This window comes from Synchiropus splendidus, chromosome 13, assembly GCF_027744825.2.
Source record: "Synchiropus splendidus isolate RoL2022-P1 chromosome 13, RoL_Sspl_1.0, whole genome shotgun sequence".
In the NCBI taxonomy this organism is placed as follows: Eukaryota; Metazoa; Chordata; class Actinopteri; order Syngnathiformes; family Callionymidae; genus Synchiropus; species Synchiropus splendidus.
In genome coordinates, this window is record NC_071346.1 from 16,365,931 (window position 1) to 16,390,231 (window position 24,301).

Genomic DNA, 24,301 nt, shown 5'->3' on the forward strand with positions numbered 1-24,301 from the left:
AGTTGGACTTATATTCTGAAGTAGACTTGAGGCTGGTGAACGCACCTGCTCCCCGGTCTTGGCGTCATTTCCTCGTGTCATGTACGTTCCCTCCAACACTGACGAGACGATGGTCAGGCCTTTTCCTGCTTTAAGTTGTGTGGTAAAGGACAGTAGGCGAGGGTGTTTCACTGCCAGGTCGGAGTCCAGCTTGCACAAGACCAGCAGCTGAGGCCTGTAGGAAGACAAGGACCACTGTTTTCTGTGTTCACGCAGACTATATCTCACCAGCAGTGGTGAATACGTTGTGTTTCTGGCAACAAACCTCCAGTTTTTGGTGTGTGGCGGGGCTTCTTCCAGGCGTATTAGAGCATAGCGAGCTGCGTTCAAAGACAGACCTCGGATGCCGTCGCCCCACTCCTTCACTGCCCTGCGAGGACAGCGACAATAGCTGCTTTGCTCCAGGAAATTTCATAGTGAGGCCATGGAAAAATTTGTGACAAGGTTATTGGCTGAGAAAACTTAGCCAGCCTTTATCCTCCGGATCATGCCAACATTGAAATAACAGGAATGTTCTTGTGCGGAGAGGTGGTGCATCAAAGTTGTGACTTTTGCCAGCATATAAAACTCAAGTTTCCATACTTCTTAAAAGAGAGACAGACTTTCAATGCGCAGCTGTTTTTCCAGAAATGTGACGACAAAAACATCATTTGCCACCAGGTTCATTCAGATTAATGAATCTGCTGTTATCAAAGCACTAGCAAAAGTGCACTTTAATCTCAGGCGGCATCAGGAGATTTGCCCACGGTTGTTTGATACGGAAGGGTCAGGCCACCAACATCAGCCCACTGGGTATTTTTTGAGTACAGAGTCACTGAAGTCACTGGTGTTGTACGAAGAAGGGCCGGTTCCCACATAATTGGCACCAAACCATTATAATAATGATTTCCTCTAATGAAACTTATGGCATTTTGTCATCTGTTCTCAAGTCCTGGTCACGTGTAAGTAACTAAAAGCTGGTTCCTGGTTATAAAACAACTTCATCTGGAGCAGGAGGGGAGTGATGGACACTTCAAATAAGATTTAAAGTAGTGATCTATTATTACTACCAAAAGCTGCCAATGGAATGTTTGTGTTGACTGCAGTTTTTAATTTACAATTGACACTTTTAATCAGAGAAAAACTCACCCTCTGTACTCAATGTACTTGTAGATGCAGCCTGCAATCACCATGGCAACAAGGGCGTAGTACCAAGAGGAAATAAACATGAGCGAGAGACACAAACTCATCCCTAGGAAAGAGAGGGTCCTGCAGGGAAGAGTTCAGGCAATGTTATGAAGAGGAAAGCTTTATAACCATTATGACAACAGAAACTTGCATTTGCAAATTTACGAAAACATTCACTCAATCAATCATTTTAGTACGCAGCATACACATGAATTGTCTTCTGTTTCTTACCAGTGATAGAACTTGAACCGAGGTCTCCAGTTGGGGGTACGCAGCAAAGTCTGCACAGCGCAGGCCAGGTTGACAAACAGATAGCACATGAGGAAAAACCTGAGGGTGAAACAGCACGTCTTAATCCACAAAACCCCGCGGTTTTCCATTACGTTTGAGCATTTACATGGACAGGATGGGGGCCACGTCGTCCAAAGAGGCGATCAGGATTCCAATTTCACAGATGCCGACAGTCAACAGCAGAGCCCAGGTAGGCTCGCCATTAGCCTTTCCATGACCGAACACCTGATGGTGAGAGCGTCGAAGCTGTTTCATGCAACTTTATTTCAATGTTGCAAAAAAATATCATTTTCAAACAAGACCATAATAGAAACAAAGAAAAAAGCTTATGTATCCTTTCAACTTATTTGACTGTATTTTTTTTCCATTTCTAAATTGCTTTTACATTCAATTATTACTTATTATACTGACTCAGTATTGACTGACTGAAGTAATCAACGTTCCCATTAAATTCAGAATCTGTCTTGTTTCTATAGATAGAACCATCAGCCCCCCTCTCAGGAGACTTTTCCCCCCAATGCAGATTGGCTCTTCAGTTGATCTGGGCAGCAAAGTTTATTGCAGTTATGGAAACTAACTAGGGTCAGTCATTCTACCATTTAGGGACATTGACTGTTGTTATGATCAGCCCAAAAATAAAGTCACCAAACCTACATTTGCTTTTATTCAGTGTGATCATGACACATAAATAATCAATTCAATTTCTAAGCGGGCTATTGATTTTTTTTCACTGTGGAAATTAGATCTAAACCAGGACCTTCAAATGCCAGATTATATTTGAACTTGGAAAGCTTTTCTGAACCTATTAACCATTAACTGTCAAATTCGATTCTATAGCTTGTAAGCTTGGGTGTGGGCAAACTGTTCTACACAGTGGGTCCAGGTTTTTGCTCCAACCAATGAAGAGGACACCAATTCACTGGTGTTTTAGGAGTGTGATCAATTGTTTATCAGTCTGGTGCTGCTTGTTTCAGCTGAAACCACATGGGTTAAACTATGTGCTTGACCACCCCGGCTTTGAGGACCGGTTTGCCCACCAGTGTCGTAGATACTGCCAACTGACCTGTAAAAAAGGGATGATGCCGTCCCTAGCGATGGCTTGCAGCAGCCTAGGAGCACCCGTCAGGCTCTGAAGTCCTGCTCCACAACAAGAGAAGAATGACCCTATCACTATGACCCAGGGTGAGGGCCAGGCCAGGATTCCTATCACTGGGTTCTTCTTCACAGAGTCACCGAACCTGAAAACAGGGCAACAATATAAGACGGAAATCTCTATTTCATAAGATCATATTGTATCCATGACTCTGGGTCTGCCCTGTGCTCAGTCTCAGATTACCAATAATGCCTGAACCATGAGATCCATATAACTGCAAAAGGATGACTTTTCAGTTTACCAAAGGAAATGACACACCTGTTTGTTTTACACTATTGCTGTCCTACAAGTGTAACTCAGGTTAGTGGTTCTTAAATGGAAATATAGAAATGTGTTGCCTCTCCTGGTGCCAGAACTAAGACGCTACAAAAACAGTTGCAGACATCACGTTATTTTGAAGAGCGCTTTTAATTTAATGAGTTTAGCTCTACGTTGTGGTGATGTACATACATCATCGTACACATCATTAAAATCAACAAATTTGGAATCAAAACTATCGCTTGAAACCTTTCGAGACAGATGACATTTTCCGTCAGGACAAATAAACAAATAATAATCCAGTGGCAAATAACCAATCCAACGTAAGCTGGGTCGCTCTTTTAAAACACTAACCACTTAAATTAAGTCCACAAAACAAAAATGATGAATAATAACTCATTCCACTGGTCGAGCAAGGCCGACATTTTTAAAAATACAGGGGAACTTAAATTTACACAAAATTGCAGGAACTGAACCTGTTTAAAGTCACTGTTGAAAGACGGATTGCAGGCAAACACACTGTACTCCATTAAGTGTCCAGTGGACTGAGAGCCGAGTAATAAAATAATTTAAAGCAAAAAATGTTTTATCAGGACATATTCCAAGAAAAACAAATTTAATTTCTCTAAATGACAGAAAATTGCTTGAATATTTAATAGACTTGAAGTTTTGTTTAATAAAATAAATAAATGCTTTTACCTTAAAGAGCCGGTTTGTACTCGTGAAGTGGATATTGTTTTGCAAAACAAAACTCCTTTCACTCTGAATCACGCCATTTAAGCCTTTTTAATAGGACTGTGAAGAATCCCGGCACCAGACAGTCACCGTGCAGAATAGTACACAGTTTCTCTTTTGATCGCTCAAAATCGAATTACGTATTAATTACGGATGACGACTGCAGTAGACAAAATGTGCTTGTGAAAGAATAAATGAAGTGCAAAGTGGTTATCTAATCGGTGATTCTTGAGAGAGAGAGCGTGCTTGGTATAATTTCATAGTCAAATAGTCAAAAGGGTCATTGATCGCAGGCAAGTTGGCATCATTGCAGTACAGTACAAGCAACGCCTGACACAGCTGGTATATCTTCCTGCTCAGTAAGCTGATGTCAGCACAGGCGGATGTCACTCAGATAAAAAAAATAGTTCAGGTAATAACAGATTTCAATTAAAAACTCTCATGTGTAATCTAATCAAAAACACACATCAGACAAATCCACAAAAGTAGCGACAGTATACAGTGAGGATGCTGGATTTTGGAAACAACTTTTTGCTTTTCGCTGCATATTTAAAGAGAGGAGGAGAAACAAGGAAGCTATGTGGCAAAACTTCACCAGACTGGGAGATAAGCAGCAGGACAGGAAGGTCAATGAAGGTTTCGGTTAAATACACAAGTGAAAACAGGTAAGAGCTAAACGTTTAGCAGTATTAGAAAACAAAATTTGATTTGTGCGTGTACAAGAAGGATTGCTACTCACTTGTCTCTCAAGACCACGCCTTCTATACAAGCTCCAAAAAGCACGACACAAGAGATGTCTGTGTAAGAAGTTAAAAAAAGTAAAAACATTTTTCTTTGGTTAACAGCCTAGCTTTACTGAAATCATAATAATGATGAGTGAGAAGGATACAGAAGAAAGACGTGGTGAGGATGGCCATTATGGTTCCAATTGGAATGGACCTCTGAGCATCTCTAAGGTCACCTGACCTGTTAGAGCCTGCCATTATGCCTGAAACACACGGAAGAAGGGCAGTTAGGTGAATGAGTTGGCTGGTATGCAAAATATATATATAACCAGAGATAAATGAGCAATTAGAAACCTGAATACTGCTTACTGGTAAACACAGGAACTAACTAGATTTCCTTTAAGAGTAATTCAAGAAATTGCTGCAAAAATGAAGCTGATCAATAAGTGCCAACTTCTTCTGGGTGAGATTTTCGAACGTATCTGCAGATTTAAGAAGAAATCACTGAGGACAAGCTATGAAGCTGTACTTACAAATTTTTATATACTGACTATTAATACAATGAGCCTTAAAACATTGGGCATTTGATGAGATATTACTTCATTTTCCCCTGCGTTTCAGCATTTCTCATGTGGGTTGCCAAAGCCAGTTGGCCTCCTCCACTTTAAACCACGATGTCACACCTACACTCCTCCGTTTTCACACCGATTAACCTCAAAAGTTGTCTTCCTCTTTCTTGCAATCTGGTCTCCATAACTTTGCCTTCTAAGTTTTCTGCATACCTAGTCATACCTAGTCCCCCCCAATGAAAACCTGTATTTGTGTCAGAGCTACTGTGACTAAACCATACATCATGGCTGGTCTCAATATTGTCATAGTTACTGGCTGCCTTTTGGACTTCACTCTGTCCAAGAAACATGGTTTTATTTCTTCATGAATAATATAGATATTGGCAGAAAAGGTTTCATGGAATTTGCTCCATTTTCATATCTATGGGCCATGTTTTTCTTATTATAGCTCATCAAACAAACGTTTACTGCCAAACATTAAGACTATCACAATAAACAGAGAGAGCGCACTTTGGATTCATAGTTGGTTTAGCTTTGACAGTTACCTGTGACAGAAGGAAAGTAAATTCCCACCAGCAGTGTGAAGTATGTGGTAATATCATTGAAGACGTAGGGTTTGTTTTTATCCTTGTCTGTGACTGGGACCGGTACAGACAGTTGGTTTTGCTTCTCAATAAAGCTCCCAGCTGGGCCGTAGTCACCCCACAGGTTGTCTGATGAAAAGACACCCAGATGTTAGAATCCAATTCATTACCCTGGTTTGAAACACTCTCACCCTTAATAACCCCGCTCAAGAGTCCGGGGATGGCTCTGATCTCAGTCAGGTTGTTCTGCTGGAAATACTCGTCGCAGGTGGTGTTATCACAGAACTGTCTCCAGAGCTCTGTGGTCAAAGTGATGTTTTGCACCTCCTCAGTTTTTGCACATGTTTCGAAATGCTCGTTGTTAAGAGATCGGTTCCCCAGCAAGCAAACACTGCAGGGAGGAGAAAAAAAAAAGAACTTTAGGATTTCTTTCTTCACCTGAATGAGTAAAAAGACAATCAATGGTGTTAATGATTGATGATAGTCACATGTGGTGTTCCACTGACAAGACTGAAACTTGGAAGAATGTGTTGCATGTCACACTTTGGATTTCATAACACTGGCATGTTTCTCCAGCTGCACAGTGCTGCAGTCAAACTGTGAGTGATGCGAAGGGGACGACAAAGTTAATGGAACGTTGACAACCTATCAAAATGAAAAGGTCTTCATGAGGACAACATTTTTAAATTCACTATTTATTTCATAAAAATATATATTTACTGTAGTTAAAATGTTAGGGGCTAGAATGTTTCAGTGTTATGATTATCATGAATGCCAGATTGTCCCAAACAGAGAAAATCTCTTCAGATTACCTTAAAATCCCGGGTTGGTGTGCTGACATGCTTCAGTTTTGGTTCATTACAAAGCGAAAACACAATAAGGCAAACTTCACCTACATGTAGATGAGATTGCAAATGATGCAGGGGGCCACTTTAAGACCATAGTCAAAGGCCCCTGGTCATGTGGGATGACATTTTTCCTGTGTTTGGAGTGCCCTTGCAACATGGAAATTGGCATGTTGATGGCTCTTCTCCTTTTTGAGCCCCACTCTCACAGTTACCATCCTGGTTATTGGACTGCAGTCGACATCAATAAAAGCCTTATTTTGGGTTCAGGATTGGCCTCGGACCGTCGGCTCATCTGACACAGCACAAGCGAGTTTTGTTTTAATCGACATCCTGATCTACATCTGGGCTTTTTCATCCCATCACCTTCAGGGTTTTTGATGATGGAGTAGGCTTTCAGGCTTTGTGTATGCAACTCAACAACGTCCACTCCAATTGCCACTATAACACCCATAAATCCTCAGGGTTTTTGCCATCAGGAAATCATGACAGTGGGGATGTCAAAAAGAAAATGACATTTTCCAGACAAAGGTTGTCACAGCTAGTCAGTTATCTGCACCATAGGTTATCCTGTGCATCCTTTAGTCCAAAGGTTGGCAACCTTTATAATCAAGAGAGCTGTTTTGTTTCCTTTCCTTCCAAAGAAAAACAGGGACCACAAAACATAACATGAATTAAATAGGGATGTTCCGATCAGGATTTTTACTGCCGATCACCGATACCCAGTGGCGGGCTTCTCTGCTGGCCTAACATAACCAGAATATATAATAATCATACTCATGTCATAGTATATCCTAGTGTTGTTTGTGTAGGTTAGAGTTTTTATCCAATCAGAATTCAGCTAGCTTGTGTTGTCACGTCGGGAATCAGTCCAACGGCTTCAGCAGCAACAGCGCAGAATGAATGGACACATATAGTTGAATGGATAGTTGTGACATCCTATCAAATCATAAGTTGGGGACAGTGAGGCCAGCGTTGAACTTGTACGCGTTCTGTGATTGGATACTGACACCATCATTTCAGGACTAACCACTACTCTTTTCTCGCTCTTGGAACCCTGTGGCTTAAACATACAAATGTGGAAATTTATGGGCAAACTAGCTTAACAGCAATGAAACCATGATGTTTGGGGATGTTCTCCGCCCGTGCATTTTCCCGGCCTCTACAGCCACAACGTCGAGATAACCAGGCGGAGGAAGTTCACCACTTCCAATCCAGCGGCTACCACAGGCTTAGCGCTTGGTGACTGCAAACATTTGACATATTTATTTTGTTAATGTTTGACATGTTAATGACGGAGCGCACTGGCGCAGCTGTGTGATTCTACTCTGACGTGTTTGTTGTGCCACTGTCTGCAAACTGAGGCCGTCTTGTTGGAGTCTTTCTGACACGAAACTGAGACTTTGCAAATGAGTGTACAACAGGGCTCACGTCATGTATGAACTAGTCTCACGTGATCAAAAGCATGAAAACGAAGTGGCAACATCAAAGAGGTAAAATCCCAGAAGAAACATCATATAATGGCTGAATTCCGTTGGTGGCAGAACTCATGTCGCAGATTCTGGCCGGACTTATGACCGCAGCTGAGACAGGTTTACTTCTTATGATTAAGAACTGCAGTTTTTGCTGTCACCAATTCAGTGAGTGGCAAAACATTCCCCTCTGTTTCTCTATCACTTCTTGAATGGCTTTTTTTTCATATATATACACATATATATCAACGATCAACAAGGGTACTGAAACCCTGTACCTTGTTGAGTGACATTCTCACTCAACATTCGACTCTGTGAACGGAGAACGGTGATCAAAGAAAGAGAAGCATGAGTAAGACATGTTTCCTGTCGGCCAAATAACCCATTGCATGATTATTTTTCCCTTTAAATGATCAATAGCGATCTAATCTATGAGTCAGTTTGGCATATCTGGCAGAACGTGCGTGACTGAGAAGCACTCTGACGCTGGTGGTGCGGCCCGGTACAAGGCAGCAAACTTGACAAGCTCCCTTACAACCGGGACATGTGGAGCAGGTGGAGCTGGACGAAAGCTGGACCTTGTGCCAAATGAAAACCTGAGCCCTTCAATTCAATCTTCAATCTTGTGTCAGAGCTACAGTCTCTAACCCACACATCATGGCAGGTGTCACTACTGTCCTATAGAGCTTCCCTTATGCTTTAGCTGCACCTCTTTTGTCAAAGATTGCACCTGACAGTCACCTCCAGCCATTCCGGCCTGTCTGTACGCTCTTCATTACCTCTTTTGCTCTCTGTCCATTACACTGCAGGACTGATCCCAAGTATTAGAAGTCATCAAAACCTTGATGCCCTGCATCTTCACAGATGCTCCTGCGTCTCTCTCCTTCATACACATATTCTCTCTGGCTTCTCCTGTGCTTCATTCCTCTTCTCTTCAGCTCGAACCTCCTTCCCCCCAGTGTCTCCGCCAACTCATTTTTATTCTCACTACTGATCACTATAACATCAATAAACATCATCGTCCATTGGGACTCCTCCCGAACCTCGTCTGTCAATCTGTCCATAATAATAGATTTAATAGGGCTGTGGAGCAGATTTGTGCATCCAATGTTGCTGCAGATGTCAGCCTTCTGTGTTGCATATTGACACAAAGATAAATCACTTGAATCAAATGTTTCCCATTTGCAGACATTTCTTGACGTTTAAACAGATTTGCCAAGGTTAAGACTTCGGCTTCACCATGATATGCCAATGTTCACTTGGCCAACATCATTGAATCATGCCATAGCCAGATTTTGAGGGTTTTGTTGCATCTTTTTGCATTTTGAAGCTATTACTATCGACTATAACAGAAATAAAAATAGTAAACCCACCAGTCTACAAACTTGGATTAGGAGCAGTGACGCATAAAAATACATATAAATGATATAATAGACTTCTACACATATAAGTAAGAGTTTTGGGAAATGGAAAATACTTTTTTTTTTAAATATGAAGTTGGAACAGTGAGTTCTTTCATCAAGTTAGTGAGTGTCGTATGCTTGATTCTTTACACTCATTCAGTTATTTTAGTCATTGAGGTCACAAGCAGAGAGAAGGAGGGGGGTAAGGGTGACAGAGGGTGTGAGAGACGGAGAGAGAGGAAGAAAGTGAGAGAGAACAACCATATGTACTGTATAAACATGGTAACCTCACAGCTGAGGTTCAAAATGGTGAATACTCACGTGAATTCTGGTGGTTCAATCAGGGTTTTGATAACTCCAGCATAGGTGGCCATGATGGAGAGAACCACACAGGCCAAAAACACCAGGGCCAGTTTGTTCACATATCTGCCAGGTAGAGAAAAGAACATGAAACAAATTATTAAGTTAATGCTGAACTGACTGTATATGCAATAACAAGACACTTACTTGACTCCAACAAACACCACCAATGCCATCAGCAGTAGGCAGCATGTTCCGTAGACTCGGATGTTATTGAGAGCCGCCACAGCTTCACCTTCTTTTGTCTCCGCCTCAAACAGTGTGGATGTGGGAATAATGTATGTCTGCACAGACAAAGAAAATGCTTTCCTCTGTTGTCACTGACAGTGACAAAGTGTAACCATACCAGCAGGATCTCAATTGTTCCCAGTATGTATAAAGATCCAGCAAATGTTGTCCCCAGGTAGAAACAGAGACCCACAGCTCCACCAAACTCTGGTCCCAAAGATCTGGAAATCATGTAGTATGAACCACCAGCTGTGGGGGGGGAAAGTTTTACATCATTCTTCTTTCATTTCACACCTTAATAAAAGGGAAAAAACCTGAGTCATCCAGTGTTATTATGTAAATATTTATATTTTTCTATTTTCACCCAATAGATGAGTTCAGTGGGTGGATGCTCTGCATGCTACTTCCTGTTATCTTTATCAGGGGTGAAGAATCAGAGGTGCAGAAATGAATACCAACTAATATGAGTGAAAAGTTGGAATCAGACGAAGAGCAGACAAATTGAAAAGGTACAAACATTTCTGTATCTGAGTGTGTGGGCATGTTCTGAGAACATTTTGCTTTGCGAGGACATTTTGGGCTGTCCTCACAAGGTTTTGAGGGTTTAAACCCTGGTAAAAGTAGTTCATTATAACTGGATACAAGGTTGGTTCGGAGTCCTGGTTAAGCTTAGCCATTTGTTTTGGCCGGTAAAGTTAAGGGGAAGAAGCTGGAGTATTATGTTGATGAGCAGTCCTCACAAAAATAGTGAAACCAAGATATATGCGTTTGTGTGTGTGTGTAAAAATCACATCATTTTTGTGTGCTTCAGTGGCAGGCTGTCCAGCACAGACACACATATAACCCCATCATGTGAGGAAAAACTGGGTGTCCACACACTGAAAACTAATTATATGGCCTGTAATGTGTATTAGCAGTAGTTTATTATGTATTTAATCTATTCATGAAATTCTCTCCCTGTTGACACAATTCAGTCTTAATTTATACATCACATCTGCCTAAACAGAAGACAAAAACAGAGCAATATTTCTCAGAAACATGGTTGCACTTTATTGAAGAACAAACAAGATTTGTAACTTTCACAGACAGTGAAGTCAAAGAAATCAGACTGGTCTGTCATCGCAGTTATTTACACAGATACTGCTGACTCTGGAGACAGAGCTGACATCTCCACTTCCTCCACAGGTACTGGGAACTGCTCTCTACAACACCTCCTCCTGCCCGACACCATGACAGCAACACACATCGCCATGATCACAACACAGAGCAACACAGACCTCACTAGATAGTGATCGACTTCTGGCTTTGCGGGCATCACAAGGGTTTTTGATGTAAACACGCAGAGACGGTCTTTCATGATCACACACCAGAACTCTCCGCTGTCTTCTAAAGAGATATTAGTGATCGCCAGCGTCATGTCTGACCAATACCTTCTGTCTTGCTTTTGATAACTACGTGTATTTAAGACTCTCCCATTTGTTTTGTTGGACCTCATGAACCAGAGAACCTGATCAGTCTCATTCCAGTTGCCACATTGGAGAGCCATGCTTTCTCCACCGGTGATAAAGGCTACAGCAGGCCTGTCTGACTCAGGACACACATACAGGCTGTAATACTCTTTATAGTGACGGCTGTGTTCACAGACATAGGCACCAGTGTCATTCAACATCAGTGATGGAAACATCAGTGTGTTGTTGTGACTTTTTTCCTTGTCATCCGTCACTAAACGTATCATACTCCACATGTGTTGGCTTCCGTCACGTCTGTCACTGTCAGAACAGTTCAGCTCCAGACTCTCTCCCGTGGAGCGGAGAACGATCAATGGTGGCACATAAACCACAAATTCCCACAGTAAGTCACACGTCTGGTGGTTCCTCTCAAGACAGAAATAAGATATAAAACCAAGGGGTCCGCTTGCTGTTACCAGAAGAGATTTGTTCTTCACCTGCTGGAGTTCAAGCAGAGATGAAGTTTCATTGTCGATGAAAGCATATTCCCAGTTATTTGTTCTGTGGTTCCTGATCTTCAGGGCCCACTGGACACTCTTTGCTCCCGCATCGTCGCAAATCAGCTCCACTGTTTGTCCAACAAGCAGGTTAATTAGCTGGCGTCTGCTTTTTAGTGTGTCGCAGACGAGGAGAGTAGAGTTCCTCTCATGCGTCATCTTGCCCTGGGTCCAGCACTGCTCCTGGTACCGGCCCGAGTGAGAAAGATCCAGACTGGAAATTCTATGAGAAACTTCTCCAGTCAAGCTGAGATCACGAGGCGCCGAAGAGTTCCACAAAAGCTTCTTCTCATTGCCAATCCATCTTGAGATCAAGCACAAGTCGGCTGTTTCGTTCAGGACGAAGTTATGCAACGTCCATCTTTCTTGAATGGTTTCAGCATGGATGCTGTTGGAGACGAAAGCCACCAGTAGCAGAACAGCGATAGCCATGATGTTGTATCTGTGACTGTGAACCAACTTCCACATCTGCAGGCGTAGGACCTTAATCTCAACACCATCAGCAACATCTTGCCTACGATTACTGGAACTGGACGATTTCGTCAGGAGGATGCACTGCATAAAATTTCCTGTTTGCTATTTTAGGTGTGAAGAATCAGAAGTGTTGTGTGTGTGTGTGTGTGTGTGTGATCCTTGCATAGCTATGCTTGTGGGGACCTTTTGTTGGTCCCTACAAGCCTCAATTAGAGGATTAAAACTCCAAAATAACTTAACATTATAATTGAATTTGAGTTGGGCTAGGTCCTGGTTAAGGTTAGCTATTGGATGGTTCAGTTTAAGATGAGAGAATAGGGAAAGGGTTATGTCAATTATATGTGTGTACACATATATGTATACTGTGGTACCTCGGTTTTCGAACGTCCCGGAATGCGAACAAATCGGAGTTCGAACAAAAATTTCTTTGCTTCGGATTTTGAGCGAAAATCCAGAACTCCAGAACCCAAAAAAGCCGGAAAAAAACATGCGCGGACCGATCAGCTGACCCACAACGCGCTTTCTTATTGTGTATAACGCAGCCTCTGTATACAGACGTGTCCCGTTAGCTACATTTACTGACTGTTTCTTCTTCATATTGAGGTGTAAAACCTTTCCTGTCTCCACACTGGACCGTGGTAGAGTGTCACAGGGGAGGTGCTCACTCTCGACACCTCAGAGGCTGGAGCGCGCACTCCAGGGTTTTTAATGTCCTGTTGTGGGCTGGAGCTCAGACAGAGATGAGGCGAGTCTGGGACAGAGCGTTACTTGGTTTATGACTTTGTCACAGCCAAACTGCACAGAAGCGCACATTCAGAGCTGGACACGCATTGCCTGACAACTCCAGTCAGGACATCTGTGTGACACTCGGAATGTTTTGGTCAACACAAGACAAACTCAGAACACAAAAGCTACGGACAACAACGTTATTAGTAGGCGAAAGTTGAATGTGCTCACATGTCACTGGAGCCAAAGCAACCCACTCAAGACCCAGGTCAAATGCAAGGGTGTCCAACCTTCTTCCAAATACCACCTGAGACGTTTAACACTGCATGAAAATTCCAGTTCAAGGCCTGTTGCATGTGAAACACATGCATGACACCTCCACCAGTTTCAAATCAAAAACCCCAAATGTTTGTAACCATTCCATGGATGGAGTGCACACATTTTTAAGATTATAAATATGAGTGCATTCAAAGTAGTTGCTTGATAAATATATAAATATAATATATAAATATATGAATATATACAATACAGGCCAAAAGTTTGGACACGTCTTCTGATTTTCTTTCTTCTTCATTTTTACTACTTTCTATATTGTACATAAATACTGGGAGCATAAATATGTGAAGCAGAATATATTAAATTAAATATCTAAATATGTTTAGTATTTTAGATGCCTCAAAGTAGTCACCTTTTGCTTTGTTGGCAGCCCTGCCAAACCTTGGCCTTCTAAATAAGCTTCATGATGTAGTCACCTGTGGAAAAACCTTATCAGGTGAATCATGAATCTCCTGATTCACCTGATAATATCATGAAGCTTATCACGAGAATGACACGAGTGAGCAAAGCAGTAATCAAAGCAAAGGGTGGCTGTTTTGAAGAGTTTGAAATATAAAACATGTTTTGAGTAATTACACACTTCTTTGTTCACTACATAATTCCATATGTGTTCATTCATAGTTTTGATGGCTTCAGTGAGAATCTACGCTGTAAAAAGCTGTGGAAATTAAAAAAAGAGGCATTGAATGAGAGGCGTTTCCAAACTTTTGGCCTGTACTGTACATCACCAAAAAGAAAGACTTACCTGGGACAACTCCATTTGTGGCAATGGCACTCATTGAGATGGCAGTGAGCAACGTCTGTGTGCACAAATAATATGAAAATAAAATGTCAATATACAGATCAAACTAAATGAGGTATATATGTTATACCAACAAGTCATACCATGTCAGCAACAAACATAGTTATGTAACTGAAAGATAAAACACAAACTTGATTTCAGCCATGATGTGACAGGGCACTCGTAACTGTGCGACTTGAATGCTTAGTTTATCATAAAGCATGAGAGTTTCCAAGGATAGGTATATTCCAGCACAATTGATGAGTGTACCGCATCACATGAGAGCTGCGCTATTGAGTTCAACCCTTGGAAACAGTCAACTCTCTGTTCAACTATGCATCTACTGACGCACTCTGCACTGCTGTAAATAAGACAGTGATTTTCTGCTTGTTTCAGGAAATGTTTTGGAAGTCTGTTCTGTGTGTTCTGTCAATAACAGTGCATTTGGAGGTTACCTCATTTGAAATGCCGTTAATGCAGCGCATGACTTGAGGTACGGCGCTTTTGTTATCAGATCGTTTCTCGCATGGGAAGTATACAGAGATGATTGAGATTTTGTGGAGAGATTTATGGATGACAATGATTAATTTGGATGACACCGAATACATTTTTATCTTAAACCTTTAAACCGGATTCTTATCTTGTTTTCTTGTGAACTTCATTTTCTTGATGATTGAAATAACATATATTTTTTATTTTTAAATAATACATATTAGCAAATTGTTTTAATTTTATTGTATTTTATTTTTTTGTCTTGAAGTGGTATTTTACAAAAGCGGTTAAAACCTGTTTGGAAGCAAAACAGCTCTTTATTGAGCATATTGACACTGGATTGAAATTAAAATGCAAAAATGTTATCAAGCTAAAATAATTCTGTATCCATCCACAATCTTCACTTCACCTGGCAGGCTGCCATTCAGGTGTACTGCAAATAACTTTGACGTAATTTTATGCCACTTTATTAATACTCATCAGGGAGAATTAAAAACATAAATTAAAATATTAGTGCAGGAAATAGGTTTAACAAGAAGGCCTTCTTCAAGCCAATGTCCACCCATACCCAGGATATGGTACTTTGGACAAGCAGCCTGTTTCCATTTCTTTGTTGATAATCAAATACTGGTTATCCACCATCGCAAGTACATTACAACAGCATGGTCAATTTTGGTGCTGCAATTCGGTAAGCTTGCCTTGTTATACATACAAAATGAAACACATTCCTATTTCATCAGGTAGACTTTTGGGTGAGTCCAAAGACACCCTCTTAATGTTTGTATGCTGCTGTAACAACCAAAATTTCCCCATGGTGAGAAGAATAAGGCTGTCTAGTCTAACTTAAATCAAGACTGCGTATTTTAAAAGGTGTGTGTGTCCAAGATCTGACATCTAGATCATCCAGTCTACTTAAATAGAAGTGAAAAATTTAAGTGACCTTTTACAGGATCAAGTGGGGCCTCGTGAAAAAAAGGGCAATAAATGAAGCAGCATGACAGTCCACAACTGCAATGTTAAGGCACCAGGCTCAGCTACCTGGAAGCACACCGGCATTAAAGTGGAGATCTGTATTTCCAGACTCATGCTCCTCTCTATGATGCAGCAAGTTGCACATCATGATGATGCTGAGTTCTCCCCCTGTCTGAATTCTGTGTGAACGACAGGATACAAGCGCAAAGCCCACTGACTAATCACAGCACAGTGGGCGAGGCCGAAAACAACCGCAACAATTTCAGCTCCAGCAAAAAGTGTTTTCTGGGCAAATATTTCAGATGATTGAAATGTTAGTGCAGCTTTCCACAGGGCACCATGGTCATTTTAAAAGACACTCAAATAGGATAGTCCTCTATTAGCTTATTAACTCATGCAATAAAAGAAATTCTACCTAGCGTCCACAGAAGAGGAAAGACGACCAACAACAAATAAAAAATAATAGAGTAATAGAGTGTTCACTACTCACACAAATGCAGCACATGGACACGATGGCGAATGATCCAAGGATGCCAGCAGTGCCAACTATCCACGTGAGGCGCAAGAACAGGATAACTCCCAGGATATTCTGCATGCAGGGCAGGTACACTCCAATAAATGTTCCCATCGGAGGGACCTGGAGAGGAGAGAAACAAATGAGGACTAGGAACATCTAGATGGAGGATCGATTTGTTACGTTGAAATACAGTTAACCCTCATAACTGATACTAGAAACTCTTCCAAATACAGTATGGAAGTATTGTTAGCGCTTTTTGTTTATTACTGTTACAACATGGTTTAATCTGGTTAACGCTTTTAACATCACCTTTCCCACAAGTAAATATATATATTTCTTTATTAATTTAACACTTGCATTTGTACAAAAGTAAACACATTATCATCCAACATATGTGCTGTTGTGTATGTCTCCGATGAAAGCATTTTGGCTCTAATTTAGGAAAAGAATAAAGTCTTTAAAGAATTCATTCATAGCATGCTTCTTTTTCTGTACTTCACTATTTACAAAAGTGGTTTGGTGGAAATACTGAATGGATGCAATTCTTTTAAGTCATAAACAGAACAGAGTTAATAAAACCACAATGGAGAGAATGATAATTTATTATTATTACTACTATTATTAATCTTACTGTTGTCGCTATCAATAATAATTATTAGAATCCTGATCAAATAAGAATAATAGCAATACATTTTGCAGCACGGCCCAAAATACTAATATACTGCAGCAGAGCAGCATTAGTATTAGCAGCGTTCTTTTACTACCATGCATGAATCCAAAAAGCAAAATACAGTGGATACCTTCCTTGACATGAAAACCCGGGCCTTGGCTGCCCTCCTCTCCCCGGGTCGCCCATCAGAATGTTGTGAGGTTCTTGATGCAGATTTCCAAATCTCCCACATCTTAGCCTTTTTCATTCTCTCAGTGCTTCCTCCTTTCCTCGCCTCCTCAGTCCTGACTGTGAGGTTTTAGGGTCTCATGCCTGATTAAGAGCACTTCTGAGTAAAAACCACAGCTATTTTGGTGGGGGCGGGTCTTGTAGAGATACCATCAAGTTGATGACATCAATGCTTATCTCCTTTTCACAATCACAGATCTTACACGCTTTTTTTTTATTTCTATTTACTTATAGATACAAAGGCGAGCATAACATTTTACACAGACTTTCCAGATCTAAATCCAAATCTCTTACTGTAATATAAATGCAGTAAATATTCATTGTCTCAAAAGTGACCAGCCCAGGCTTCAACCCATTCATCGAAGAACCTGTCCATATTCACACCGACCTCACCAAGGTCAATGTGAAGGATGACCCACGCACAGAACAGATGAGCCACTGTGGCCCTAGCACGGTAGTCACACGGGCTTCTCTGTTAAACAAGTGGTGTGATTGACGCAAAGCATGTGCACTGCATCAAATGTACACTGCAGCAATAACACACACCACAGTCATGAAGGGGCGTCAGTTGCTCTGTGAGTTTGTGTTTAATACCATGATAAAGGCTATCTTATCTCACGTGATTTAATTAGTTGGCAGGTTGGGAGGAGTTGTGTAAAGTAATATCAGTTTCTAACACACTCAGAGAGCGAGACACTTATATTTAGTATTATGGGGCAATTGTTTAAATGTTGGTCAGTGGATAGCTGGATTGGACAAGGTAGTATACCACCGTCTATGATTCTCATGAGTGTTCGAAAGGGCGACATCCTGGACATCAAGACATTAGTGGACTGCGATGAAATAGGCATTATTATAGCCATAACACAAAACCAGTAATTGTGTTTATCATCCACTCAAGTATACAAAATGCTTTCATACCAAAAGAAATAAACATTCAGATATACAGTAACATGGATTTTGCTTCGAGAGCCTTCCAATCTGGCTTGAGGCACCATTGACAGAATGAATACCAGTAACATCCAACTTACGACCGGGATTGGTTCCGACCAACCGGTCGAATACTTAGATTGAATGGATGGATGGGATGTAAAGTCGAATGCCATTCAAAATAGCCAACGCGAGGGTTATAGGTACTGCTGTAGTGGTCGATCGCTGAGTGAGAATGAGATGCTACTACAGGATACCGTGCTGCCGTAACTGTTGTACGTGGTGCGGTGCCAGACAGTGAATAAAGAAAAATAAGCATCTGCTGGCCGTGGACGTAAGTCGAGCAGGTCGTAAGTCGGATGTTACTTGTAGTTTTAAATGTTGCTAGCACTGAACATAGGCTTTCAAAGATTGCTGTCACTTGGGATATAGCGCACCAACTAATACAACAATATTGAGTTTACTTTCGTGGCATCATGAACAAACAGCTCATTATTGACTTGGTTCAAAGGAAGCAATAATAAATACAGGTGATGGCAACAGCGTCTCAGCCTGAACTAGAATCAGTGAGTTAAATAAGAAATTGTACGAAGATAGATCCAAACTCTGGTCATTACTTTGGGAAAACAAATTCACTCTGCCACAAAACACTGGACCATTGTGACACCATACTGAAGGTTTCTACCCTGAACAGAACAGAAACAAGCCCTGGCTCACGCCTAGACTGAGGGAACCTTGGCCTGCAGGAAGGAATCGAGATCCTGAACAACAATGCCAGGAACAAACAAGGCAGCAGTCATGCATCTCCCAAGAGAGCTTTCCCAATATTCTTACCCCAGGCTATCAAGACGCTACTAAATCTGCATGTGAGGACATACAGTAAGAAACCCTTCAGCATACACAGCGGTGCTTGAGGGACTGATGCGTGTGTGCTGTAGGTATGTTGGTGTGTTTGGAGTGACACCTATATTAAATGATGAGCAACAACAACTCCACATTTTTACATCTAGTGCATTAACAAGAAGCCCAGTTACATTTGATCAAGACACTCAGCAGTGTCTTGATTCAACACTGAGCATGACCAGTCAATATATTCAAATGGAACACCTTTAAGATCCAACCAATCATGTGACTCGAGAAACAATGGATGTTTGAGTATATATGTAGTAATACCTGACACTGTGTGTGTTTGAGCCTGCGAATCATACACAAACATCCACTGTTTGTCCTCAACAAACTCACCATTTCGCGGATACAAAACATTTGTAATGCAGTCACTGTAGTATTCTGCTAAACAACAGCTGTTTCTCAGAAGCTCTGCATTTTCTTGCAGTTTAAAATTCCTACCGTGACAGTGACTCTCCGGGTCCCGTCCTCGCTCTCAGCCTTCTCATGCTCAATTACTCCTTGTGTCAGATTGGTGTAGTTAGCCAGTTTGTTGAGAAGGGATGAAACCATTGGATTACTGTCCATTTCCTCCTATAAATGCAAGCAAATATCTTCAATGAGTAAGCAAAAAAAAAAATCAAAATAATCTTGAGTTTATAACATCCCACCTCAAATAAAGCCATGTTTTTTCTGTCGTACTGTTCTCCATCAGATTCCGTGTGTATGAAGGGACTAGATTCTCTCTGGCTGTCATCCCCTGTGGAAATAAACATGCTGCACTCACACGTTCACCAGTGTAACACAACAGTAAAGTCCAGCAAATTAACCCTCTTCAATGTCCATGATATCTCTATATTTGCATCTGCAGAGGTTGTGTTTTCATCAAGATAAGAATTCCTTAGGTCATAGGACAGGTGGTGACAGTGGGGAACCAAAAGAGAAACCAAATCCTGCTTTCATGTGGCGGCTTGTTAACACAGGAATCTAATTGTTGTCAATGTTTATTTTGTGGTCCATGTCATGTGACAGATTGTCAGCTTCAGGTTTTTGAGTTGAGGATTCCTGTAAGCAGACGTAAGTGAAGATTGTTAGATACAGTAAGACGTGATATGACGACTTCAATGGACTTTGAACATGTAACTCAGTCAATACTCCTCATTCGTGTTCATCTTCTTCTGAACATGCACCTGTGGTTAGAGCTCCACTGAGAGTTTTCTAATTTCCTCCTTTCTTTTGGCATTTTCTTCTCTCTTGTTTCTTCAATGACTCTTTCAGCTTGGCAATTTCCTCTTATTGGCCTTGAACTTTCCTTGCACAGTGTCACCATCTTCACCTTCATAACCATTATTTGGTCCCTCGTTTCTGATTTAATCAGCTTATTTGGGCATGGAATGAATTCCTCCAAACTTTCAATGTTCACAGTGATTAACTTTAATGTTATCGCCAACTATCGATGGACTTACCTAAGTCTGTGTTCAACATGGTGCTGGGTGATGCATTTGTTTTATTTAACTTTCTGCATAATTAAGATGACTCTCGATTCTCGGTTCAACTGGCTCTTTTCTTCAGCATTTCAAACAGTCTCTACTACCTCCGTTTTTGTGTTGTTTTTATACCTTGCTGCACACGTGCTGCTTATTTTGACCTTTGATGCCTTTTCACTGACACACTTTATTACTTTAAAGTGTGGTAATGACATACTTATGATATAATGTTGTAACATTCATAGGTAGTCACGCTCACTGACAAACATTGTGCTTTCTCCAATAAATATTGCATTATTATTAACTGTCATATCACTTCATAGGATCTTGTCATATGACAAATGTCATGAAATTCTGATGTCATCTTTTATGATTGGCGAGTTGAAGTGCTGTGTATTGCTATAGTGCAAAACACTTCCGAGGCAATCTGCATAAAAGATACACTTTATCATAAAGACGTCAGTGCAGTCCTCATTCTTCTTCAGTCTTTTTAAGACTCCAGAAATACACAACATACAGTAAAGTTGGATTTTTCAAATAGAATCCTCTTGCAAGAATGTCAAACTACTACTTTCACATCTATTTTTGTCTCTGTATCATCAACCAGATCCATGAATCCTATTTAAAAAATGTTGTGTTAATAATTTTAAAGTCATGCAGCATGAAAACCTTTTATCGACTATATTATTTTGGTTGTCCGGTTTGAGGAGGGAGATGACTGTAACACACAGGTTTGTGTAGTCTACTCTCATATTTCATATAGAGCATTTAAATAATGCAATACTGATGCATGGCTGTGCCGTCAAATACTGCAATATTTTATGCGTATTTGATAACTGTGCCGCCTTCAACGGAATGTAAAAAAACAGCACGTATGGAAATATGGAGTGCTGACGAGTGAGATTTTGTTCTGTCACATCAGCACACCGTGACACGCATGTTCACGAAGCAAATTCCTCATTTTAAAGAGACCTCCAGGTCTTGTACATGACTGGCTGTCATAGGAATTACCAGGCATTACCTGCACTTGCACAGCAAATTCACCTTCATACATGTAAGACTAGAAAAGAAGTAATGAACGACCAGAAAAATAAATGCTGCTTTTGGCCAAATCACTTGAGACAAGAGAATTTTCACGATGCAACTTGAGGGGGTGCCAAATAATACAATGGATTCAGTCAGTTTTTCCCATCCCTCTAGGCGGTGGAAACACCAAAATAGGGGTACTGACCTGAACTGAAGCACTCAGCGGAAATGCGTGCCATATTAAAAGTCACTGCAATACAACTCCTTTATCTAGGTTCACCATAAATTGCTGTCTATCATTGTTTGGACAGAAACAGATACGGGAGATGAGCCCCACGATAAACAGTATATCTCACTTGAGAACAACTGTGGATGGTTATCATCAATGTAGATGAAACCATTGTTGGTAGCAATAATCTGTCTGAAACATTATGGATGCTGAAAAGGAAGCAAGACGGAGTTGTGTGTGCCCTGGAGATGAATTCTGATCAGCAGTGGTAATACACTGCCCGGCCAAAAAAAAAAAAGTCGCCACCTGGATCCTGGAACTGGGGTTGCTGCAGTTGGTCAGGTCTAGGTTCAGCAACATTATGTGCTCAAAGAATTAGGTCGGCTGACTACCTGAATATACTGAATGACCAGGTTATTCCATCAGTGGATTTTTTCTTCCCTGATGGCACGGGCATATTCCAAGATGACAATGCCAGGATTCATCGGGCTCAAATTGTGAAAGACTGGTTCAGGGAGCATGACACATCATTTTCACACATGGATTGGCCACCAGACCTTAACCCCATTGAGAATCTTTGGGATGTGCTGGAGAAGGCTTTGCGCAGCCATTATCGATGCAAGATCTTGAAAAATTTATGCAACACTGGATGGAAATGAATCTTGTGACATTGCAGAAGCTTATCGAAACAATGCCACAGCGAATGTGTGCTGCAATCAAAGCTAAAGGCGGTACAACTAAATATTAGAGTGTGTGAGCCTTTTGTTTGGTGGCGACTTTTTTTTGGCCAGGCAGTGTATCTTCTCTGAGAAAAGACAAGCTGCGGTTTGATGTGCTAGCAGGCGTGTGAACTTCAACCAAGGGACAATTCCAAATGATAGTCTACATCTAACATCTAAGGGTAATCATTTGAACTGAAGTTACATAATAGTAAAAAACACATATGTTACTTATGTATAAGTAATGGTTTTTAAATAAAAGTAATGAAAGAAAGATATGACACTATTAAATTATAATAAGAATAACACATTTACATTTAGGTAATCATTTGAAAATGTGTTTATATAATGACAATGACTATATGATTTTTGTTAACACATACATTCACAGATAAACGGTAAAAAGTAAAAATAAAACTACACATTTCGCATACTATTCAAGATTTTGAGATAGTGTTGCTGGAGGCAAGGCACAATGCGCTGGATGAATTGAACTTAGCAGGCCTTGACAAGTGCAAGACAAGACTAAAACGTGACTTCCTATCCCAGTTTTTAAGAGCCTGGCTTTCTTACATGACACATATTCTGCATGAATGGTGAAGAGAAAACACTGAACCACCAATTATAATAGCCAATAACACACGCCTCACAGCTCGACAAGTTCCAGCTGGTTAACAGACGTCACTTCTGAGTGTTTGTGCGTGTCATGTAGCAAGTAAAAGGCAGTGTCAGCACACTTTTAAAGTCGCTGTAGAATAACGCGGCAATGGTCTACTGCTGACCCGTCAAGTAAGAAAAACAACAGGGAGTCTTGAACTAGTCACGTGAATTTACCTGAGTCAGGTCCTTCCAGGTCTTCCTCTTGTCTGTCTTCCTCAAAGATCTTTCCAAGACTGACGGGTTTGCTGCTGCCAGATGCTCCTGGGTGTCCACCGCTGTCCTCTGCATCTTCCACTGGCACCACAGTGAAGTTAGTGGGCATCCTGGCGTACGTTAGTGAAGTCTCACAAGCAGGTTATCTGTTCAACTTTCCCTTCAAGAGTTGGGGGGTGGGCAGAGCCTCCAGCTTCAGCTGGATTACAGCACTTTCACTTGCAGGGTCTGTGTCCGGCACATGAGGCCAAAGTCCTCCGGTGTCTCTGTCCTTGTTGCTTTCCCTCCCTTTTCCCAGCAAAACGCTCCAGGACTGTTGCCCCACGTGACCCTGTTTAACATACGAACAGTCCATACATGGGAGGCCTGCAGCTCCTCCCTCTGCTCGGTCCGGCCCACTGGCTCACTCACACCTTGGCTGGAATAACAAAAGCTTGGGGCAAAAAATCAAGTCACAGCTGCTCTTGTGATACCTCACCTTTGTCGTGAGGACACCAACGGTTGTTCCTTTAAGTTGACCTCGCTCACTGCTTTCTCTCTTCTTCTGTTCTCATTGAATATACTTGTATCCTCTGACTGGAAGTTCCTGCTTCTGCAATCCACTCTGCCAACAAAATGGGAGTTACCTTTCTCACAATGCATTCTGGGAAGCGCTGAAGTGTACAAAATATACACATGTGCTGTTGTAGTTCTTAGCTGTACTTCAGGTAGAATGACAAGGAAGAGACCTGAGCCACAAAGAACAATAGATGTTGGTACATTCACACTCTTGCATCTCTGTGGCGTGGTCTCTTGACTCTAACCTGTTAAACAAACATATTTGAGAAAAAAAAAAAGAAGTCAAGGCAACAACCTTTGGTAAAGCCTTAGTATTTTTTTTTTCATTTAAAAAAGAGAAGAAATGTAGCTTAAAATAAAAAAATAAAGCATAATATTGTAGCATCCTCAGAACGTATCTGAACGTAACATGGTCTAACATCTAACAAAAACAAAATAGCTCTGTGGTTAGTTAAGGGACACTTTTTATTATAAGAACCACAATTCAAGTATGGAGCCAACTTTGTTACTGAGGCCCATTGATTTACTGATTCCCCAGAGGGCATTACAGCAAGCCAATTTTAG

The 24,301-nt window shown here is 41.1% G+C and overlaps 1 protein-coding gene across 4 annotated transcripts in view; it reads right to left on the reverse strand.

Moving 5' to 3' along the window:
- The window catches only part of LOC128769277 (solute carrier family 12 member 7-like), a 29,262-nt gene extending 5,482 nt beyond the window's left edge, over window positions 1-23,780 (reverse strand). For 2 of the 4 annotated variants that reach the window (XM_053882852.1, XM_053882851.1), the window contains exons 1-18: window positions 23,141-23,780; window positions 19,517-19,605; window positions 19,308-19,439; window positions 16,106-16,252; window positions 14,116-14,170; window positions 9,948-10,078; window positions 9,749-9,885; window positions 9,563-9,667; window positions 5,713-5,912; window positions 5,483-5,650; window positions 4,533-4,631; window positions 4,383-4,440; window positions 2,561-2,735; window positions 1,604-1,722; window positions 1,438-1,536; window positions 1,168-1,287; window positions 305-409; window positions 46-214 (exon numbers count right to left, since the gene is read on the reverse strand). In XM_053882852.1, coding sequence (XP_053738827.1) covers window positions 46-214; window positions 305-409; window positions 1,168-1,287; window positions 1,438-1,536; window positions 1,604-1,722; window positions 2,561-2,735; window positions 4,383-4,440; window positions 4,533-4,631; window positions 5,483-5,650; window positions 5,713-5,912; window positions 9,563-9,667; window positions 9,749-9,885; window positions 9,948-10,078; window positions 14,116-14,170; window positions 16,106-16,252; window positions 19,308-19,439; window positions 19,517-19,605; window positions 23,141-23,288 — 2,256 coding nt within the window. In that variant the 5' untranslated portion in view covers window positions 23,289-23,780. Of the gene's footprint in view, window positions 1-45; window positions 215-304; window positions 410-1,167; window positions 1,288-1,437; window positions 1,537-1,603; window positions 1,723-2,560; window positions 2,736-4,382; window positions 4,441-4,532; window positions 4,632-5,482; window positions 5,651-5,712; window positions 5,913-9,562; window positions 9,668-9,748; window positions 9,886-9,947; window positions 10,079-14,115; window positions 14,171-14,606; window positions 14,654-16,105; window positions 16,253-19,307; window positions 19,440-19,516; window positions 19,606-20,311; window positions 20,451-23,140 lie in introns of those variants that run through there. The other 2 variants (XM_053882853.1, XM_053882854.1) reach the window with 2 other exon arrangements.
- Window positions 23,781-24,301: the final 521 nt, after the last annotated feature.